Genomic DNA, 19,024 nt, shown 5'->3' on the forward strand with positions numbered 1-19,024 from the left:
AATCTCTGTGTTTGTTAAAGGGGTCATATGGCGCGAACACGTGTTTTTATTTGTCTTTGGTGTGTTATAAGTTGCCCATGCATGTATTAGACGTAAAATTGCTAAATTAAAGTGTCGAAACAAAAGATGAATTCTATCTAAAAGCGAATGCTCACCCAGACCTGCCTGAAACGCCTCGTGTAACCACACCCCCACAAATCTACATCAGTTCGTGGTATGATTTGACTAAGACCGCCCAAATGTATACGCAAGTAAGGTGGGCGTACCTGTCACTACAATTGCTTTTGAACCTGATGTTCCAAATATGGTAAGAGGCGTTACGTTTCCATCACACGCTTGTAGTATTCGACCAATCACTACGCACTGGTTAACTGGCCAATCATAGCACACCTCGCTTTTCAGAGCGATGAGCTTTGTAATAAATCAGTGCGTTTCAGAGAGGCGGGGCAAAGAGGAGATACAAACATGCACGGTATGTGGAAAATACAGCGTTTTTGAACCTTAAATCATGTATACACATTGGATTACATCTAAAACAAACGATAATATTTGTTTAGCTGTGTCATACGACCCCTTTAAACCAATCATTTAATTTTAGATTAAGTGATATTAATATTAAATGATAGATTTTCTCAGTTTTTCATGGAAAATCCTTAGAGGTTTTAATTTCCTTTCCATTTAATATCATTCATGTCTAGAAGAAACAGTTAAATATTTTTAATAAAAAATGAAGAAATATAATCTCTATTATTTCTTTGTTATGGGACCAACATGTACGTTTCAATTGTACAGTATCTTGTTTAAAGGCTGCTTAGATATTTTACTGACAAACATACTTATGAAGAATAGTATGTTTTCAGTATAGAATTTAAAAATGGCTCTGTAGGAAAGATGTTGAATTGAAGATGTGGGCTAAAGTCTGGAAATCTGTGGCACAGAATTGGAATGTTCCCAGTGGGAAGCATGAAATAAGCAGAGATATGAGAACAAGAGTAGAAACAGGGGAGTACAAGAGTGTGTTTGTGTGTGGGAGAAGGAGAGGTCGAAGAAGGGCAGAAGAAGCATACGTTGTTGTGGTTATGCAATAGAGTTACATGTTGGTCTGCCACGACCTTCATGAATTTTTTTATAGGCAGGACAAAGATGCAAGGGCCAGAGGGAAGGACAGCAGAAGGACATGACAATTTATATAAGCCACACACTCACGCAAATCTGACATAATCAAACAGTGGCACACTGCTGACCAAAGTAAAGTGCAATCTGAGTCAGCATCAGCTCATAAAGACACACATCATGCACTTGAGTAAGGCACGGTAGACAAGTGTTCCAGTGTTAACATAGACCAGATGGATGCCTGGAGGTTGCCATGCTGCGGTAGTCCTGGAGACACAGTCCTGTTGTATATTTGGAGACCCCACTACTGGCCACCTACGTATGAGCACACATTAACTTTAATAAATCAGAGCTGCAGAACTACAAACTGTAGGCAACTTTTAGTTGGTTCACCAAAGAATGAAAATTCGGTCATGAATTACTCACCCATAAGTCATTCCACTTCTGTAAGACCTTTATTTACACAAATTAATATTTCTGTGCTTTCTGACACTCAAAGCACATAACGTTAGTTAAGACATCATTATAGTAGTCAATGTGCCTTTACAATGGTTCAACTTTCATTTTATGAAGCGACAAAAATACATTTTGTGCATAATAAAACAAAAAATAACTTTCATAATAAAAGTCCATTAATAATAAAAGCTCCATTGACTATATTCTTCCTCTTTCATCCACGAAAGCACGCAATGTATGCATGTGGACTATTTTAAAGGGCACATATTTAGCTAAATTCACTTTTATAATGTGTTAAAACTTTAATACGTGTCCACAGTGTCTGTAAACAAGCAGTCTAAACAGTAAAAAATGTGCTCACTCCTTTTTTAATAATTTGCGTAATTCAAAAACCCTGCTGGTAAAAGCAAAGATTTGAATTCTGCCGTTAATGTCGTCACTCAACGGCAAAGCCCGCCCAGCAGTGGTGACGATCTGCCCTATTTGCTTAGACACAGCCCCATGTGGGAAGTACAACAGTCGCCATCGTTAGATCGTCACTGGAGCTACACAATGTCTGCGCCACGGAGGGCACTACAGTTGTTCTGTATTAGGATGTACCGACCAGCATAACTGTCTCCATAGACTCCCGCAAGCTGAGTTATAGAGAACAGCATGGTTAAATTTCATTTATGAAGGCAATGTCCCGCTGAGAATCGGTAAAGTATTTCACGTTTCCGCTAATCATTTCACGCCGGACTGCTTCACGAATGAGGGCCAGTACAACGCTGGACTTTCAACGAGGTTGCTACTGAAACCGGGAGCAATACCAACACTTCGTGCCCAGTCCTCATATCCAGCAGAAGCAGTAACGTTAAGTATCACACCTCATATTGTTGCTGATTAGTCTTTCAAAATTGCCACTGTTAATGTGCTTGTTATCGCGCTATATTGGTAATGTTGCTAACAATAGAAGTACAGCGTCTAACTGTATTTATTGACGCTGCCCTCACATGCTGTCGGGCTTATTGTAAACAATACGTAAGTAAGTGTGACAGTACATGATAGAACAACGTTGAAAGCATAGTATAACTGTAGTAACGCTAAACTATAGCTGCTCGACCTCCATGCAGCATTTATTCTCTGGCTCTGTAGTCATTTTACTGCAATTCCCACATGAGCACCTGCACAGCGATTTATACATTATCATGACGGACCATGCTAATGCTTATCGATCACTTGAAGAACGTTCATTTCACAATAACTGCAAAATTACAACTAACCATTCGGAAACGTCCTGTTCAATTCTTAAGGTTGTCACTTCTTGTGTCTCTCCATCAGTGTCAGACTCCGGTTCGTACATATAGGGCTGAACACCACTAACAATTACTGACATTTTGATGTTTTGTTTTGGCCGGTACGCATCAGCACGAGTTCCTGAAACTCCGCCCTCCTCTGGAGAGGGGGCTGGGACGAAAAGTTCATTGACATTTAAAGAGATTTAAGCAAAATCGGTGCGTTTTTACACACACTCAAAAATGGGCAACTTCAACATTCTATAATAAATGATCCGCTGGGTATTTTGAGCTAAAACTTCACATACACACTCTGGGGACACCAGAGACTTATTTCACATGTAGTAAAACCATTCGAACAACCTCTCCTTTAACAATGTCTTTACTAACTTTATGATCCTCGAGTACGTTGTGTTGCTGTATATGGTGTGTCAGAAAAGTCTCAGACCTTATCAAAACTTCAAATCTTAATCCGCTTGTTAAGCCTGATGTTACGCACCACCATATAAGGTCATATTATATCGTTTCCAGGTCCAACCGCTCTATCAGATGCCATAGGAAAATAACAAAAAATGATAATATACACTCGTGATGTCATGTAAAACTGCTGAAAACCCCCGCTCCCCCGTAGCACGTTAAACTGTGTAGTTCATTCACCCAGACACGCAGAACAGCCAGTTGACATATTTAAATAATAGTCCGCATCTAGTTATATGGACTCAATGCAGCCTGAAAACGGACAAAATAGACTAAAACTAGGTAAAATAGCAGTGTGCCATTGATTAATGTCCCACACAAACAAGCACAACGACAAACACACTTCACACAAACACGCGGCTCTGTTTAATGCACCTGCCAAACTGTATCGCACGTGTGGTGGCTAATTTATTCTTAGCACAGATCAATTTTATTCGTAGCACGTGCAACATGTCGCACTGTACAGCCCTGCAGTTTATTTGCCAAAAGTTTCCAAAAGCTTTACAGCAGAGTTAATATTCCCTGATGGCTACACACAATTGTACAAATAAAGGCAAAAAATGCACAAATAAATCTTTCAAAAATCTTTCAAAAAAATGATTGCCTTTAATCATTGACTGAATGTCTGTAACATACAAGCCTGTGGCGTAATTTGTCATCAGGAAAGTGTGACATTTGGTTCAGTTAATCCAATCAGACAGGTCATTTATTTCTCAGTTTCTTTAGATAAAAATATTTAGCTTTTAATTTAAATAACAGTAATGAATTAAACAATACAAAAATATCAAATCGTACATAAATAGAACAAATCAATTTTAGCATTTTATCCTCATATTTATTTACAGCTGAAAGGCAAAATCATTAGTGATGTAATCTGGGCTGGCTACAGCTTCAAAGACACAATTTCCGGTTGTTTGTTCTACATTCACAGCTTGTGCCGTTTAAGTGAACTGTTACACCTGACAGTGATATTTCCTTTTCCCCCGAGTATATGTGGTTACCGCTCAAGCACTGTGGACCTCACAGATAAATTGATTTGATTTGCGCCTTTTTTATCTTCAGAAAGGGCTGGAGGCATCACAAGACCCACACAGTGTTAACATCATTCTCTTTACCAATAGGCTTTATTGAATCTGCCTTTAGCCTACTGTATAGTGTATGTGTGTGTGTGTGAGAGAGAGAGAGAGAGAGAGAGAGAGTGTGTGTGTGGCTTATTTTGGTTTCTCTCTGGTCTAAATGGAAAGGGTGATGGAAGTCAGAGAGGAGCTAATGGCTGAAGTTGGGCTTCTCGCAAGCTGACATGAAAGTCTTCCACCCCGCATATTTAAAAATTCACATGGGTCAGGATTAAAAATGAAACACTGCAGACTTGAGAATCTAATTCACTGAGGGATGAAAGTCTGGGGAGCGTTCCTGATCTGCAGTCCACAGAGAGGTAGGTGTGTGAGTGTATGTGCATGTGTGTTTTTGCGCTCACAGCAGGTTTAATGTACAGGAACTGACATAATCGCACACCAGTGTGATCTCACTATCTGTGGGATTGACAAATGGCTTTGTTCAGAATGGCATGCTGATTTATATAGTGTGTGCATGTGCAGTACTACATTGTGCATAGGGTGCACATTTTATGTATGTTAATACTACCTTTCTGTATTTATTAGGGGTGCATATAGAAGATGTATACATATTACAATGGTTTACAGAAACATTTTCAAATTTGTTTTTATTTACTGCAATAGTGAAACATGGCTGTTCACTTTCAAAAGTTGTAATGATGCGTTCCTATCCCAGAAAGAATATGTATGTTGGTTATATAAATTTTCAGTTTTTCATATTTTAATATAATTTAAATAGACTTTCAAAATTCAAAATTAATCATGTGTCACATATTTTAGCAAAATTTGAATTGAAATCTTTTTGCCCAGGAAAACTGGTCTTAGAGTTTTAGGTCTTTTCTCTTATAGGAATATTATAAGAATTTTTTTATGAAAAAATATGTTTTGATGTCTTCTGTTGCATTGCGTTTTTGTAGTTTTATAATGTATATGCTCTTTTTATGTTTTAAATGGATATTTTGTTATGGTTGTACAGCACGGTGGTCAGCTGCTGTTGTTTTTGATTCATAAATACAAAAATATAAATTGATTTGGCTTATTGCAAGTTATTGCATATCACATGTTCTTTAATATTGTGCATCCAGTATTTATGCTGTATTTTCCCAAATGTACAGTATACAACAAAGAACACTGCAGTTCAGTGTAGTGCAGATTGGAACATTCATAGTTACACTTCATACAACATTAAATAATATGAAATAAGCTAAACATAGTTTTTGCATTTTTCATAAAGTGATAAGGTAGTATTTCATTCTGAAGAGAAGCATTTTGTTGCAGCTGAAGTCAACTGAAGCGCGTAATTGATTAATCTTGTCTTATTGAGTTTAAACGCAGTGTCGTTGCTTTGTTTACTGCCGCGTTTGTCACATGTTGAAGTTGTGTTTGTTCTCGTGCTGGTTTTGTTTGTTATTGGGAGATATTGGGAGGCGTGTCCTACTGATTTCAATTGCGTGATTCAGACGGATATATAAGTGAATTGTCGCGGCAACCTAATCGCGCGCCCTCATCCCGTGCAGACCGAAGAGCGTAAAGACCATCGACTCTACCTGCGCGACTCCACCGAGCAAGGACACCGACAAGGCACTTGAGTATTACACTTCAGTATTAACTTTTTGCACTTCTATTTATTCTCTTCTTGTTATTTTTTTATTCCTTATTCCCCATTTTTGAGTATGTGTTTTCAAATCCCTACTGTCACTACAACTCTTAAATCACCGGTATCACGTAGAAGGCCACGCAATGCTAATGCTAATAATCTGCGCACTCTTTCAGCATCCACAACTACCTCAATTACATTTCATATTGGTTTATAGAACTGCAAATCTGCTGTAAACAAAGCAGATTTCATCACAGCTATTGCTAAACACTCTGGTCTTTCTCTTTTAGCACTTACTGAAACCTGGATCAAGCCAGAGGACACTGCCACACTGGCTGCTCTCTCAAATAACTACACTTTCTCCCACAGCCCACGCATATCAGGGAGGGGTGAAGGAACCGGTCTACTTATCCCCAACGACTGGAAATTCAAACAGCTGGCACCCTCGTGTGACAACATCTTCGAGTCACATGCTGTTACTATAATCCACCCTGTTAAAACTCATGTTGTGGTTATCTATCGTCCCCCAGGTAAGCTTGGACATTTCTTGGAGGAGTTGGATACGCTTCTGTCATCCTTCCCCGAGGATGGTACTCCTCTGGTGGTACTTGGAGACTTCAACATCCACTTTGAAAAACCACAGGCTGCCAACTTCAACAACCTGACTGCGTCGTTTGACCTCAAGCGAGTTCCCACTTCAGCAACCCATAAGTCTGGTAATCACCTAGATCTTATCTACACATGACACTGCTCCACTCATCACTCCCAGGTCACCCTGCTGCACACGTCGGATCATTTCCTCATCACTCTTTATCTCGACCTAACTTCTGAACAGCTCTCTCTTGGATACTAACAGTGCCACCGACAGTCTTTGCTCCACACTAACCTCCTGCTTAGACAACTTATGCCCTCTAACATCTAGGCCATCTCGTGCATCCATTTCTGCCCCCTGGTTATCTGATGTTCTCCGTGAGCATCGCGCCACACTCAGGTCTGCTGAGAGAAAGTGGCGCAAATCTAAAGAACCTACTGACCTCAGTCTCTATCAGTCTCTCCTCTTTCTCTGCTGATGTCTCCTCTGCAAAAACCCAGTACTACCATGCTAAAATCAACAACTCGCCTGACTCTCGTACTCTCTTTAAAAAATTCTCTGCTCTTCTTTGCCCGCCTGCCCCCTCACCACACGACTTAACAGCTGATGATTTTGCATCTTTCTTTGTAAAGAAAACGACCACCATCAGCAGTCAGTTCTCTTTGCCGCCGCCTCTTGATCACACCCAAACCCCCGACACATGCTCATTCCCCTCTTTCTCTCTCCTATCTCAAGATGATGTCTCCAAGGTCATGTCTTCTAACCACCCAACTACCTGCCCGCTAGATCCCATCCCCACTCATCTCCTCCAGGCCATCTCTCCATCGGTTGTTCCCGCTCTGACCCACATTATCAACTCGTCTCTCACCACTGGTACATTTCCCACAGTCTTCAAAGAGGCCCGTATTACCCCGCTTCTGAAGAAATCCACTCTTAATCCTGCACTGTTAGAGAACTACAGACCGGTATCACTCCTCCCCTTCATTGCTAAAACTCTTGAACGTGTGGTATGTAACCAGCTCTCATCCTTTCTCATCCAGAACAACCTCCTGGACAGCAACCAGTCTGGTTTCAAGAACGGTCAATCCACTGAGACTGCGCTGCTCTCTGTCATTGAAGCCCTGAGACTGGCATGAGCCGCCTCTAACTCATCTGTACTTATCCTACTGGATCTATCTGCCGCCTTTGACACAGTTAACCACCACATACTCCTGTCGACCCTCAAGGCTATGGGTGTCTCTGGAGTGGTGCTACAATGGTTCAGGTCTTACCTCACAGGTAGGTCATTTAGAGTATCCTGGAGAGGAGAGGTCTCTGAGTCCCAACATCTCGACACAGGGGTGCCTCAGGGCTCAGTGCTTGGTCCGTTGCTATTTTCTATATACATGACATCCTTAGGCTCTGTCATTCGGAAACATGGCTTTTCCTATCACTGCTATGCGGATGATACACAACTCCACCTGTCATTTCAGCCTGACGATCCGACTGTTTCTGCACGCATTTCAGCATGCCTAGCTGACATTTCGCTTTGTATAGATGACCATCACCTGCAGCTGAACCTTGCTAAAACAGAACTGCTTGTAATCCCGGCCGACACAAAGATTCATCACAACTTCTCCATTCAACTGGGCTCATCAACCATCACATCTTCCAGAACGGCCAGAAACCTGGGAGTGGTGATCGACGATCAGCTTAACTTCACTGATCAGGTTGCCAGCACCACCCGGTCATGTAGATTCATCCTCTACAATATTAGGAAAATTAGACCTTTCCTATCCGAGCATGCTACGCAAGTCCTAGTCCAGGCTCTTGTTCTGTCCAGGCTGGACTACTGCAATGCACTACTGGCTGGACTTCCAGCTTGCACAACCAAACCTCTACAGATAATCCAGAATGCAGCGGCAAGAGTGGTCTTCAATTAGGGCTGGACAATAATTCAATAACTATCGCGATAGAATTAATTTCGATAACGATGATATGGTTTTTAAACACATTTTCGATATTTCAATATACATTACACGTCCGGGTCTGAGCCCTCGCTCTGCTCCGCGGCAGTGGCTACTGGTGTTATGGAGCGGCACTCCATCTTGCCCCAGTATAAATCTCTAGTTTAAGCCCGTGTTCACACTTCTTTTTTGAGAAGAAAAAGTTGACCAAGATGCTTTTTTAGTAAAAAAAAAACGCAGGCAGCGTTTGGTTACAAACAGCAGCCAAACGCCATGACTTCGTCATCAGCGTCTGTGCTCGAAGGCAGCCCAGAGAAACAGATAGGCAGCGTAAACGGAAGTCTATTTGAATTACAAACAGAGAGCGTCTTTGCCATAACTAATCACATATTTAAAACTTACAATACTAATTTCTCGCCAGAAATGCAATCAGAAGTTGTTGAAAGTGAAAATTTAACTTACATTTATACAAAACTATGCTCTAACGGATGTTTCAGCTGCCATTTTATTTTTTCGAGCTGGAGCCTTCTCGACCAATCACGTTCCTCGCATGTTGTTATGGAAACGATAGGTCTCTGTCATTGGTTAGCTGGGGAATAGGAGATTGACGTGGGCGTTTTTTTTCAGAAAAGTTTTTCAACCTCAAATGACACTCTGAGCTGCAGAAAAAGACGCCGGAGCTGGCGTTTAAAAAAGCGCTCGGGACGTTTTTGAAAACACGGTTTACTTCATAGGATTATAATGTAAAACAGACGCTAGCAGCTTCGAAAACGAAGTCAAGTGTAAACACGGGCTAAGTTTGATATTGATTATATTAATTTACAAAACGGATCTGCAACTTACTAATGCTTGCTTTCGGAAAATAAACACGAACAAGTTTAAACAGTTTTCAATGTCAATTTCGAGGACAGAATGGCAAATTTCATAGTTTTTTTATTGCTAACTGAAGCACACTGTAGGGCCTTTGAAAGACACTGAAACTAATGAAAACGGTTCTTAATGTCAGCTTGCAGGAGAGCATGGCAGATCTTGTATAAAGTTTTGACAAAACTGGAAATACAGTCATACATAAAATTCAGTGGACGTTAATAATTGAAAATTATTAATTTAGAAGAATATGTAAAAAGAAAAAAGTTTCAAGTAATGGGAGGCCTGTGCCCCTGTAGAGCTTTGAAAATATGCCAATGCTTTAAAGCACATTTGAAGTTATGGAATTATGCTTTGAAGCACATTTAGAAAAGTTATTCTTAATTTTATTGGTAAACATGATTCTAATATTTGAAAGGGCACAGTCCTATACAAAAATATTTTATTCTAATAATCATATGTAGCTTTGCACACTGCTGGCATCTAGAATGATTTGATCAGCAATTTATTGTTCATATCAGAGGGCTCTCTCAACTTCTAGCTTACATTTTACTTTTTGTAATACTACTACTACTACATTTTATTTATAGGCGCCTTACTGACACTCAAGGACACCGTACAGCAAACAGTCAACAATAACAACAATCATCATTAAAGAAAATTAATACAGGCTAATTACAAGCATAAAATAATCACACAAAACTAATACAAAATTACAAAAACGCCTGCCTAAAAAGTATGTTTTAAGACGAGATTTAAAAACACAGAGATTTTCACTACTTTTAAGGACCTACGATAACAAGTTCCAGAGGTAAGGAGCTTGACTGAAAGCTCGAGAACCCATAGTAGTGCAAGTTCGAGGAAGAACAAGATTAAGTGCAGCAGATGATCTGAGAGTGCGAGTGTAGTTGCGAAGGAGTTCTGCTAAGTAGGGAGGAGCCAAATTATTGAGTGTTTTATAAGCGAGGAGAAGGATTTTAAAGTTAATTAGATATTTAACTGGAAGCCAATGCAGGTGTTGTAATGTGTGAGTAATGTGCTCGGTTATAGGAGTCCGACAGATAATTCGTAATTAAAATATTGTTTATATCGTTATCAGAATTATATCGTATTGACCGAAATGCATGAATATATTTCAATATCAATTTTGGCCATATCGTCCAGCACTATCTTCAATGTACCGAAGAGAGCGCACGTCACTCCTCTCTTCATTAAGTTACATTGGCTCCCTATAGTCGCTCAAATCAAATTCAAGACTCTGCTCCTGGCCTACAAGACCACCACTGATTTGGCACCCTCTTATCTTCACTCGCTAATGCAGACTTATGTACCCGCCAGATCCCTTATGCTCTGCAAATGAACGACGTCTTGTGGTGCCATCCCAAAAAGGTAAAAAATCTCTCTCACGTACCTTCTCGGGATCGGTTCCACATTTATGGCATGATCTGCCTGCTGCTACAAGATAAGCAGATTCTGTAGCCATCTTTAAGAATCGTCTGAAAACACATCTCTTCCATCAACACCTGACTGATCAGTTCTGACTTCTATCTCTCTTCTACTCTTTCAAAAAAATAAAAAATAACTTCGCTCTGTATACTGTGGTAGGCTATATGAGACCAGTTTTCTTTTATTGCACTTATGCTTTTTGTTGTCCTTATGTTGTTCCAGTTGCTTCCATTGTTTCCCTCATCTATAAGTCGCTTTGGATAAAAGTGTCTGCTAAATGACTAAATGTAAATGTGAACATAGCCAGTTTGCCTCTATTGCGTACAAAGTGGAACTCTATGGATTACATTTTTGAAAGTGGTTTAAAATCTTGAACCATGGTGTGTCTTTCTTTCTTTCTTTCTTTCTTTCTTTCTTTCTTTCTTTCTTTCTTTCTTTCTTTCTTTCTTTCTTTCTTTCTTTCTTTCTTTCCTCTCTCTCTCTCTCTCTCTCTCTATCTCTCCCTCTCCCTCTCTCTCTCTCTCTCTCTCTCTCTCTCTCTCTCTCTGGGGAGTTCGCTCGTGGCAGGGGTGAAGATTTCTTTCTTTCTTAGGATCTCTTTCTATTTGTTTTTTTGTTTGTTTCTTTTTCTCCTTCTATATTTTGCATGAGTTGTCTCATAAATTGTAAATCGAGTAATTGAGAGCGGTCTTATCGTTAATGGAAACTTGGTACAAGTTACTCCACTATATGCGGCTTCTGTTAAAATAACCATGTAACCAACGATATGGCCCTAAAACTCTATCATGATAATTCCTGGTATTTGTTGCGATAACGATAAAAATGACGATATATCCATAACGCCATCCACTGCTGTTTTTTGCATCAAGTGATAGTAGCTGCATGTAGTCTAGACCCTCAGAAAAACAAATATTATCAAAAAGTAAAACTTACCGCAAATCAAACAGCTCCTAAAATATACCTACAGTATTTTTGTAAATATAAAATATAATAGTGAGATTCGACTTCAAAAGGTTGTAGTAGAGAAAAGTTAAATGAACTAAAGCTCAATAAACACATCATGTCATACCTAACACTGTATATATTCTATTGTTGGGTGGAAACGATCGATCGCATCATGCTGTCAATCGCTCTCTCTTGAACTGTGTGAACCTTCTCTTCTCACAGCAACATACACTGAATCTGTCTATGACTTTCGCTACAGAAAGAGAACAGAAAAAATAACGGAATACAAACTCGCATTTGTACTGTATGTAAACAGGCAGCAGTGCTGTGCGCGCTGTGTCGCTATGAAAGCACATGTGGGCGCGAGCTGCGCACGGGACGCTCCGTTCATCCTGTATATAACAGGCAAAAAATCGTATTAAACAATTTGCGCACGCGAGCATAACATCTAACGAATGTTTAAATAAATACTTTTAGCCAAACTAAATGTTGTGGTGTAACGTATTATGACTATCAACGAATAGTCGACGAAGAGCTCGTCTTTTAGTGCAAACTCTTTCTCAGCTTCACGTCCGCCCTCCGCTATACCCGTTTTCGCTTCACATATGAGCTGTGAATGGGTCTCACAAAGAAATATGAATTTATCGTTTATATCGCGGGAAGACTAATTCCTATCGTGTGAGGAATTTCTACCGGTATATCGCAAACGATATAATATCGCCCATCCCTAACCAACGTGCCGCCGTTCATAGCAAATGAGGTGTTGGAGCGTGAGTTCATTCGTTTTGGTAAGATTGTCAGTCAGTTTTAAGTGATATCGCTAGGATATAAAAATCCGGCCCTGAGGCATTAAATGTCTTTCAGGAGACAGGTTAACATGATTCTAGAGTCTCCGGAGCGATTGTCTTTTCATGTAAAATATGAAGGGAAAGCATATATGGTTTATGCAACAACCGGCAATTTAAAATGTTTTGAATGTGGAGATATCGGACACAAACAGAATGCTTTTATATAGATTTTTGCAAATGTTTTGAAGTATTTTGGCAAGAGTGGAAAAATAAAAAAGGTACTTTTGAAAATCTAAGACAGTGGTGGGACATAGGTAAAGTCAATATTAAAATGTTTTGCCTGCAATATACTGCTAATTCCACAAAAATCTAAATCTAAAAAAAAAAAAAAATCTAAAAAGTTAAAAGAAACCATTAAGTCTGTTGAAAATGAAATATCTTCTATAGAAGCTAAATTAGTCAATAGACATCATCCCATGTTGAGTAATATATAAAAAAAATGGAGTTGGGTTCTTATTTAAATGAGAGAGTAAAGGGGGCTTTAGTAAGGTCTATATATATATTTTGATTGCGAACATGGATGCTCCAAGTGCTTTCTTTTTTAATTAGGCGTCTGCCTAATGGGAAAATGAAGCATAATGTAAGAGAAATGCGTAGTCGTGCTGTAGATTTCTATTCAAAACTGTACACTGCTGAACATTGTGATGCAAACTCTTCAGTACAATTACTTCAAGATCTACCCCAAATAGACTCTAACTCAAAGACTGTTTTGGACTCAGATATAACTTATCAGGAACTAACTGATGCATTAAATCAATTTAATTCAGGAAAATCTCCTGGATTTGATGGATTACAACCTGAGTTTTACAAACGCTTTTGGCACTGTATTGGACAGGATCTTTATGAGGTTTTTGTGTATGTAACAACGATGAAATTTTGCCTGTGTCTTGTCAACATGCTGTTTTGTCATTGTTGCCCAAAAAAGGGGATTTGTCTCTTTTGAAGAATTGGAGACCGGTAGCTTTATTGACTACTGAGTATAAAATCTTGTCTAAATGCCTTGCGAATAGGCTCAAAAAGTATCTCCATTTAATAATACACAAGGAACAAACATATTGTGTTCCAGAAAGGACAATATCAGACAATTTATTTTTGATAAGGGATATTTTAGATATTTGTAGAGTTTCTAATACGGAAATCAGTGTCATATCCTTAGACCAAGAAAAAGCATTTGATCGTGTTGATCACAATTATTTGTTCATTGTGTTAAATGCTTTTGGTTTTGGGAAAGGCTTTTCAAAATGGGTTAGACTATTGAATTCTGGTGCAACTTGCATTGTCAAAGTAGGGGATGGTTTAAGTTGTCCCATCTCTGTAACGAGTGATAAGACAAGGTTGTCCTTTATCAGGGCAATTATATAGTATAGCAATTGAACCTTTGCTCTGCAAATTACGTGAGAAAATGTCTGGGTTTTTAATACCGGGAATTTTTGACAATTCAAGAAGTGTTTCAAGTGCGTATGCTGATGATGTGACAGTGTTTGTTAATAATATACAAGAGGATAAGCTTTTTTCTGAGACACTCAATGTTTATGAAAATGCGTCATCAGCTAAAGTGAATTGGGACAAAAGCGAAGCTCTATGGGTAGGTCAAGAGCATGCTGGGAATCTCCCACAGTTGCCTGGGAATCTTAGATGGGGACTAGAAGATCTTAAAATTTTGGGTATTTTTTTTGGTTCTGAGGAGTATCAAAAATCAAATTGGGAGGGTATAGAGGAGAAAGTGTGTACCCGATTGTCTAGGCGGAAATGGTTGCTACCCCAGTTGTCATATAGGGGAAGAGTCCTGGTTGCCAATAATTTGGTGGCTTCCACTCTGTGGCATAAGATTAATGTGCTGCAACCACCAGGAGGTCTTGTTCAAGAGATCCAAAGGACTTTAGTGTCTTTTTTCTGGTCTGGTCAGCATTGGGTTCGGTCTGCAGCACTGTACCTTCCTGTACAGGAAGGAGGACAAGGTTTGGTGGACATCAAGGCAAGAATAATGAGTTTTCGTCTAAAAGCAGCGCAGAGACTGCTATACAAATGATTTGATAAGCATTTATTTGTTATGAACCTACAGGAGCCTGAGTTAGTGGGTCTCAGTCCTTTTTATAAGTCTGTTTTGGAGGCCTGGGAAGTGTTTGCCGTATCAAGATCACCCGGTTTATTGGCTGGACCTTGGCTGCTGGAAGAACCATTGTTTTTAAATTCGTTTCTTGCATCACATGTTCTGTCATCTGCATATTTACATTCAAGGTAGCTGGCTGCTGGATATACAAAGTTGGGCCATGTTATTAGCAGTAGTGGAGAAGAAATGTGTCAAAGAACTGGATTGAAATCGTTAAGGATGATGCAGCAGCTCAGTGCAGAAATACGTGGTGAGCTGAAAGAAAAGCATAATGTTTTTTTATAAAATGTAAATGTGCTCCACAGGTGGATGTAAGGGATGGACTATGTTGTTCCTCCACTTATTGTAAATGCTGCCGTAGAAAATTGGGAAGAGGATGAACAATATTTACTGACTTTTAAAATCCCAGTTTTGGATGATTTTGAATCGGTCGGGAAGAAGGCCTTGTATTTGACTTGTGTCAAAGTGTCTAATGCCAGGGATTTTTTTGGACTTGACTCTTCTCCTAAAGGCTGCTTGCGTGTCCTATACAAATGTCCAATTGACAAACGGACAGGTGACCTCCAGTGGAGGATTGTACATGGAGCGATAGCTACGAATGTGGTGCACCTTGATCCTAGTGTTGGGGTGGGCTGTCCTTTTTGTTTGGAGGTAGAATCATTGTCTCATTTATTTGTACAGTGCTTACGTTTGGGGGATCTTTTCTCAATTTTAAAAAATTGGTTTTTATTTTTTGGTCTGGATTTCTCTTTACAATTGTTTATATATGGTCCCAAATACTGTGTTCAACAGAAAAGAAGTGTGGTAATGATACATTTTTTATCAGGTACTGCCAAACTAGCAATTTGGAAAACAAGGAAAAATAAGATGTTAGGGCAGGGTAATACAAGTATGGTTCCAATGTTTTTGGGACTAGTGGCAGCTAGAATAAAAGTGGAATTTGCTTATTATAAGTTGGTGGACTGTTTACCTATGTTTTTAGACATTTGGGGTGTAAATGAGGTCTTGTGAATGGTGTATGAAAATGATCTGGTGTTGTCTTTTTAATCTGTATAAAAAGACTTTGTATGCTTTGTATTATGCATATGCTGCGTTTGTGGTAATGATTTAGAGATAAAATAAAAAATAAAGTTGTTTCTCTCTCTCTCTCTCTCTCTCTCTCTCTCTCTCATCTTCTGCCTTCCATACAGTGAGCTCAAACCAGAGCAGCCAGACTCATGAGTACCCAGACTGCCAGGAAGGGGTCAGTGAAGCCAGCCTGCTGGTGTCCCCTCTGGTGGTGGCCGGCATTGTTATCGGCCTGGTGCTCTTCCTCTCCTGCGTTACCATCATTGTGGGAAGTCTGCGCAAAGACAGCCGACTGCGCAACCCCCACCTGCGTGCCAGCTACGGTGAGTGGCCTCTGTTCACAACTTATCACATCTTGCACTGTAATAAAATGTTTTTGCTAAAAGAATGTTATCGACTTAATTTAAAAATGGTGCATTGTTTTAACATTTAACACAGCTTTAATCTATCCAAAGGGACTTTTATCATTATGTGTGTTCCTTGGGAATAAAACCCGCAACCTTCGCAATGCTAACACAGTTCTCTACCAACTGAGCTACAGGAACACAGAAAGCCATAGTGAATAATATGAGTTAGTTTTGGTGGTAAAATTTAAGTTATGCAACTCTTAAGTGAATTCTCCCCAAACAGTTTTTCCATGTTTCAAGAGATAGCATTTTATGGTATGTTTCGTCACTATGATTGTCTCTACAGCTCCAGATGGCCTCTCATATGGGGGCTCCATTGGAGAGCTGAGGTCCGCCTGCATTGAGGAGTTTCCCCCTGCTTTTGACTTTGACTCTTATATTGAGACCCTGTCTCAAGTCAATGTCATGTACCCAGACTCTCCTCCTCAGTAAGTGACATGTCACCTCTGAATCGAATCTGTGTGAATGTGTTTTGCATGTACAGTGGAGGTCAAATAAGGGAGTGTGTGCGTGTGATATCGGTAATGAGATCACTTTATCGGCTGTGACAGAGGCTGCCACCTTAATGAATCCCATTCCACAGTTTCTTACACAAGCTTTAAAAGCCTCAGTGTAGCATGAGCTGATAACCAGCTAAAAAAGTATTGTGGAAGAATTTATTTTTATTTTACTTTATTTTACTCATTTTTTATTTTTTCTACCATACTAAAATTGCTTTATAAATTTCTTTGTTGTGTTGAACACAAAAAAAAGATATTTTGAAGAATGTAGGAAAGCAAACCGTTTTGGGGCACTTTTGACTACCATTGTATTTTTTCTTATCAATGGTAGCAATAAACTGCTTGTTTACAAGCATTGTTCAACAAGCGTGTTCAACAGAACAAAGAAATTCATACAGATTTGGAACAACTCGAGGGTGAGTAAATGATGACAGAATTTGTATTTTTGGGTGAACTGTCCCTTTCAGACTCGAGGCCCGTTCAGATTGCGGGAGATGCGAAAAAGTGAAACGAATACCCGACGAGCCAAGTTTTCATATCAACGACGAAACGAATGTTTGCTTTCTTCTATTTGACGCCCACACGGTAGATGGCACTGATGGAGAATATATATCACGCCTAAACATTAGGTGGCGCTCAACCGCTATTCAGGCTTCGGCTGCTGAGAAGAAGAAAAGCTTAAAGCTTATTCATATGAAAGATTATATATTAGTTTATATATACTGTGTATACTTTTATATTTGAATGCCACCTCAAATTATGCCACAGAACTTATTTTTTGTCCTGGTTTTTGTAGTCGCTGTGACTTTTTTCAAAAAGTTCTGTCTGTTCTGACAGTAACAACTCGACATCCATTCTCTCACAACAGCTTTCTGAGCCTTTAGCGCCCCCGCGTGCCCTCATTGGCTCTAGGCGCGTGACGTAAAATGCTCGATTCTTATTGGACGGGCTGTTTCTTCGCTTTGCGAATGGGGAAAGATTCGTCGCACTAGATGAAAAAAAAACCCTTTGCTTTTTCGCCGCGCAGATATTCGCGGCCTATATGAAAGGCTTAGTAAGAATCTATGTTTTTGTGCTAGAACATTATCGCGATGAACATTCGCGGGCAATCTGAACGGGCCTTCAACGTGTAACGATTTGCAATTGCAATTTTTCTACTTTCGTAGACAGTGGTGCCCCAGAAATCTCAGTTGTTAACATTTTTCTATATATCTTTCTTTGTGTTTAACAGAACAAAGGTTTGGAACAACTTGAGGTTGAGTAATACATGATAGAATTTTCATGTTTGGGTGAACTGTCCCTTCAAGCTCTAATTTAAGAGAATGCCTTTTTTTTCTTTTCACACATTTTTGGGTCTGCCTTCGAATGTTTTTTCCCATCTGTTCGGCTGCGTATAGGCACAGCTCAGAAGGAACATTGCTCAAACCCTCCCTTAGACACATTTACTGGCTGTGGCTCTATGTAAACCCTCGAGAGTAAAACCGTTTATTAATATCTGTTTTATTGCTTTAGAAATTAAGATAAAGAAAAAGAGAAGCTCATAGAAATAAAGATCACATCAGATGGCTAGTCAAGATAAGAATCAAGATAACATTCACCTGCAAAACCCTTTCACTCTCTTGCCTTGCACTGAGGGGTATTCTGGATCTCAGTGCTTCCCCAGTTTCCCTCTTTTGAGGTTTTACCTTTCAGCAGTTTTCTCTCATCCTGTTAGGAAGGTTGAGCACTTTATACTTTCTGCCCTCAACCTGTTCTCCTAATAAGCAGAAATTGCTGATAAATGCCATGGCTTTGCACTGAAAAATGCTTGCTGTGTTTGATCTAAATGGCAGCTTGTCTAATTGGCATCTTCAAAGAATCAGTCAGTTCCCTTCCTTGCCATTTAGCCTGCCTGCCTTCACACAGCGACCCATAAAATACTTCTCAGGTAGGGGAGCCCTTCACAGAGGGTTGTCTTAGAGTTGATTGTTTATCAGACCTTGACTCATTTTCATAACAATCAAATAATTTCATATTAATTCAAATGTCATTATACTGTATGGCATTTTACAGTTTAACCTCATCAACCCTAAAGTCATTATTACTATAGTTAAATAACACACAACGGATCCACATACTGTATGACCTCAGAGAGAACCATATTTTTCCAAAGTTAACTTAACGACAGCAGTATTTGTCCAGAGGTCTTAAAGTCACCATGAAACGGAAATTGCAATTGACTTCTTTTCCGTATCGTGATGTATATCCGAGTGAAACGGCTTCT

The 19,024-nt window shown here is 39.5% G+C and overlaps 1 protein-coding gene across 2 annotated transcripts in view; it reads left to right on the plus strand.

Moving 5' to 3' along the window:
• The window catches only part of bean1 (brain expressed, associated with NEDD4, 1), a 58,349-nt gene that overhangs the window by 22,191 nt on the left and 17,134 nt on the right, over positions 1-19,024 (plus strand). The window contains exons 1-3 of one of the 2 annotated variants that reach the window (XM_057346754.1): positions 4,642-4,755; positions 15,977-16,177; positions 16,548-16,689. In XM_057346754.1, the coding sequence (XP_057202737.1) occupies positions 4,713-4,755; positions 15,977-16,177; positions 16,548-16,689 (386 nt within the window). In that variant the 5' untranslated portion in view covers positions 4,642-4,712. Of the gene's footprint in view, positions 1-4,641; positions 4,756-15,976; positions 16,178-16,547; positions 16,690-19,024 lie in introns of those variants that run through there. The other variant, XM_057346666.1, reaches the window with a different exon arrangement.

This window comes from Triplophysa rosa, linkage group LG1, assembly GCF_024868665.1.
Source record: "Triplophysa rosa linkage group LG1, Trosa_1v2, whole genome shotgun sequence".
Classification (NCBI taxonomy): Eukaryota; Metazoa; Chordata; class Actinopteri; order Cypriniformes; family Nemacheilidae; genus Triplophysa; species Triplophysa rosa.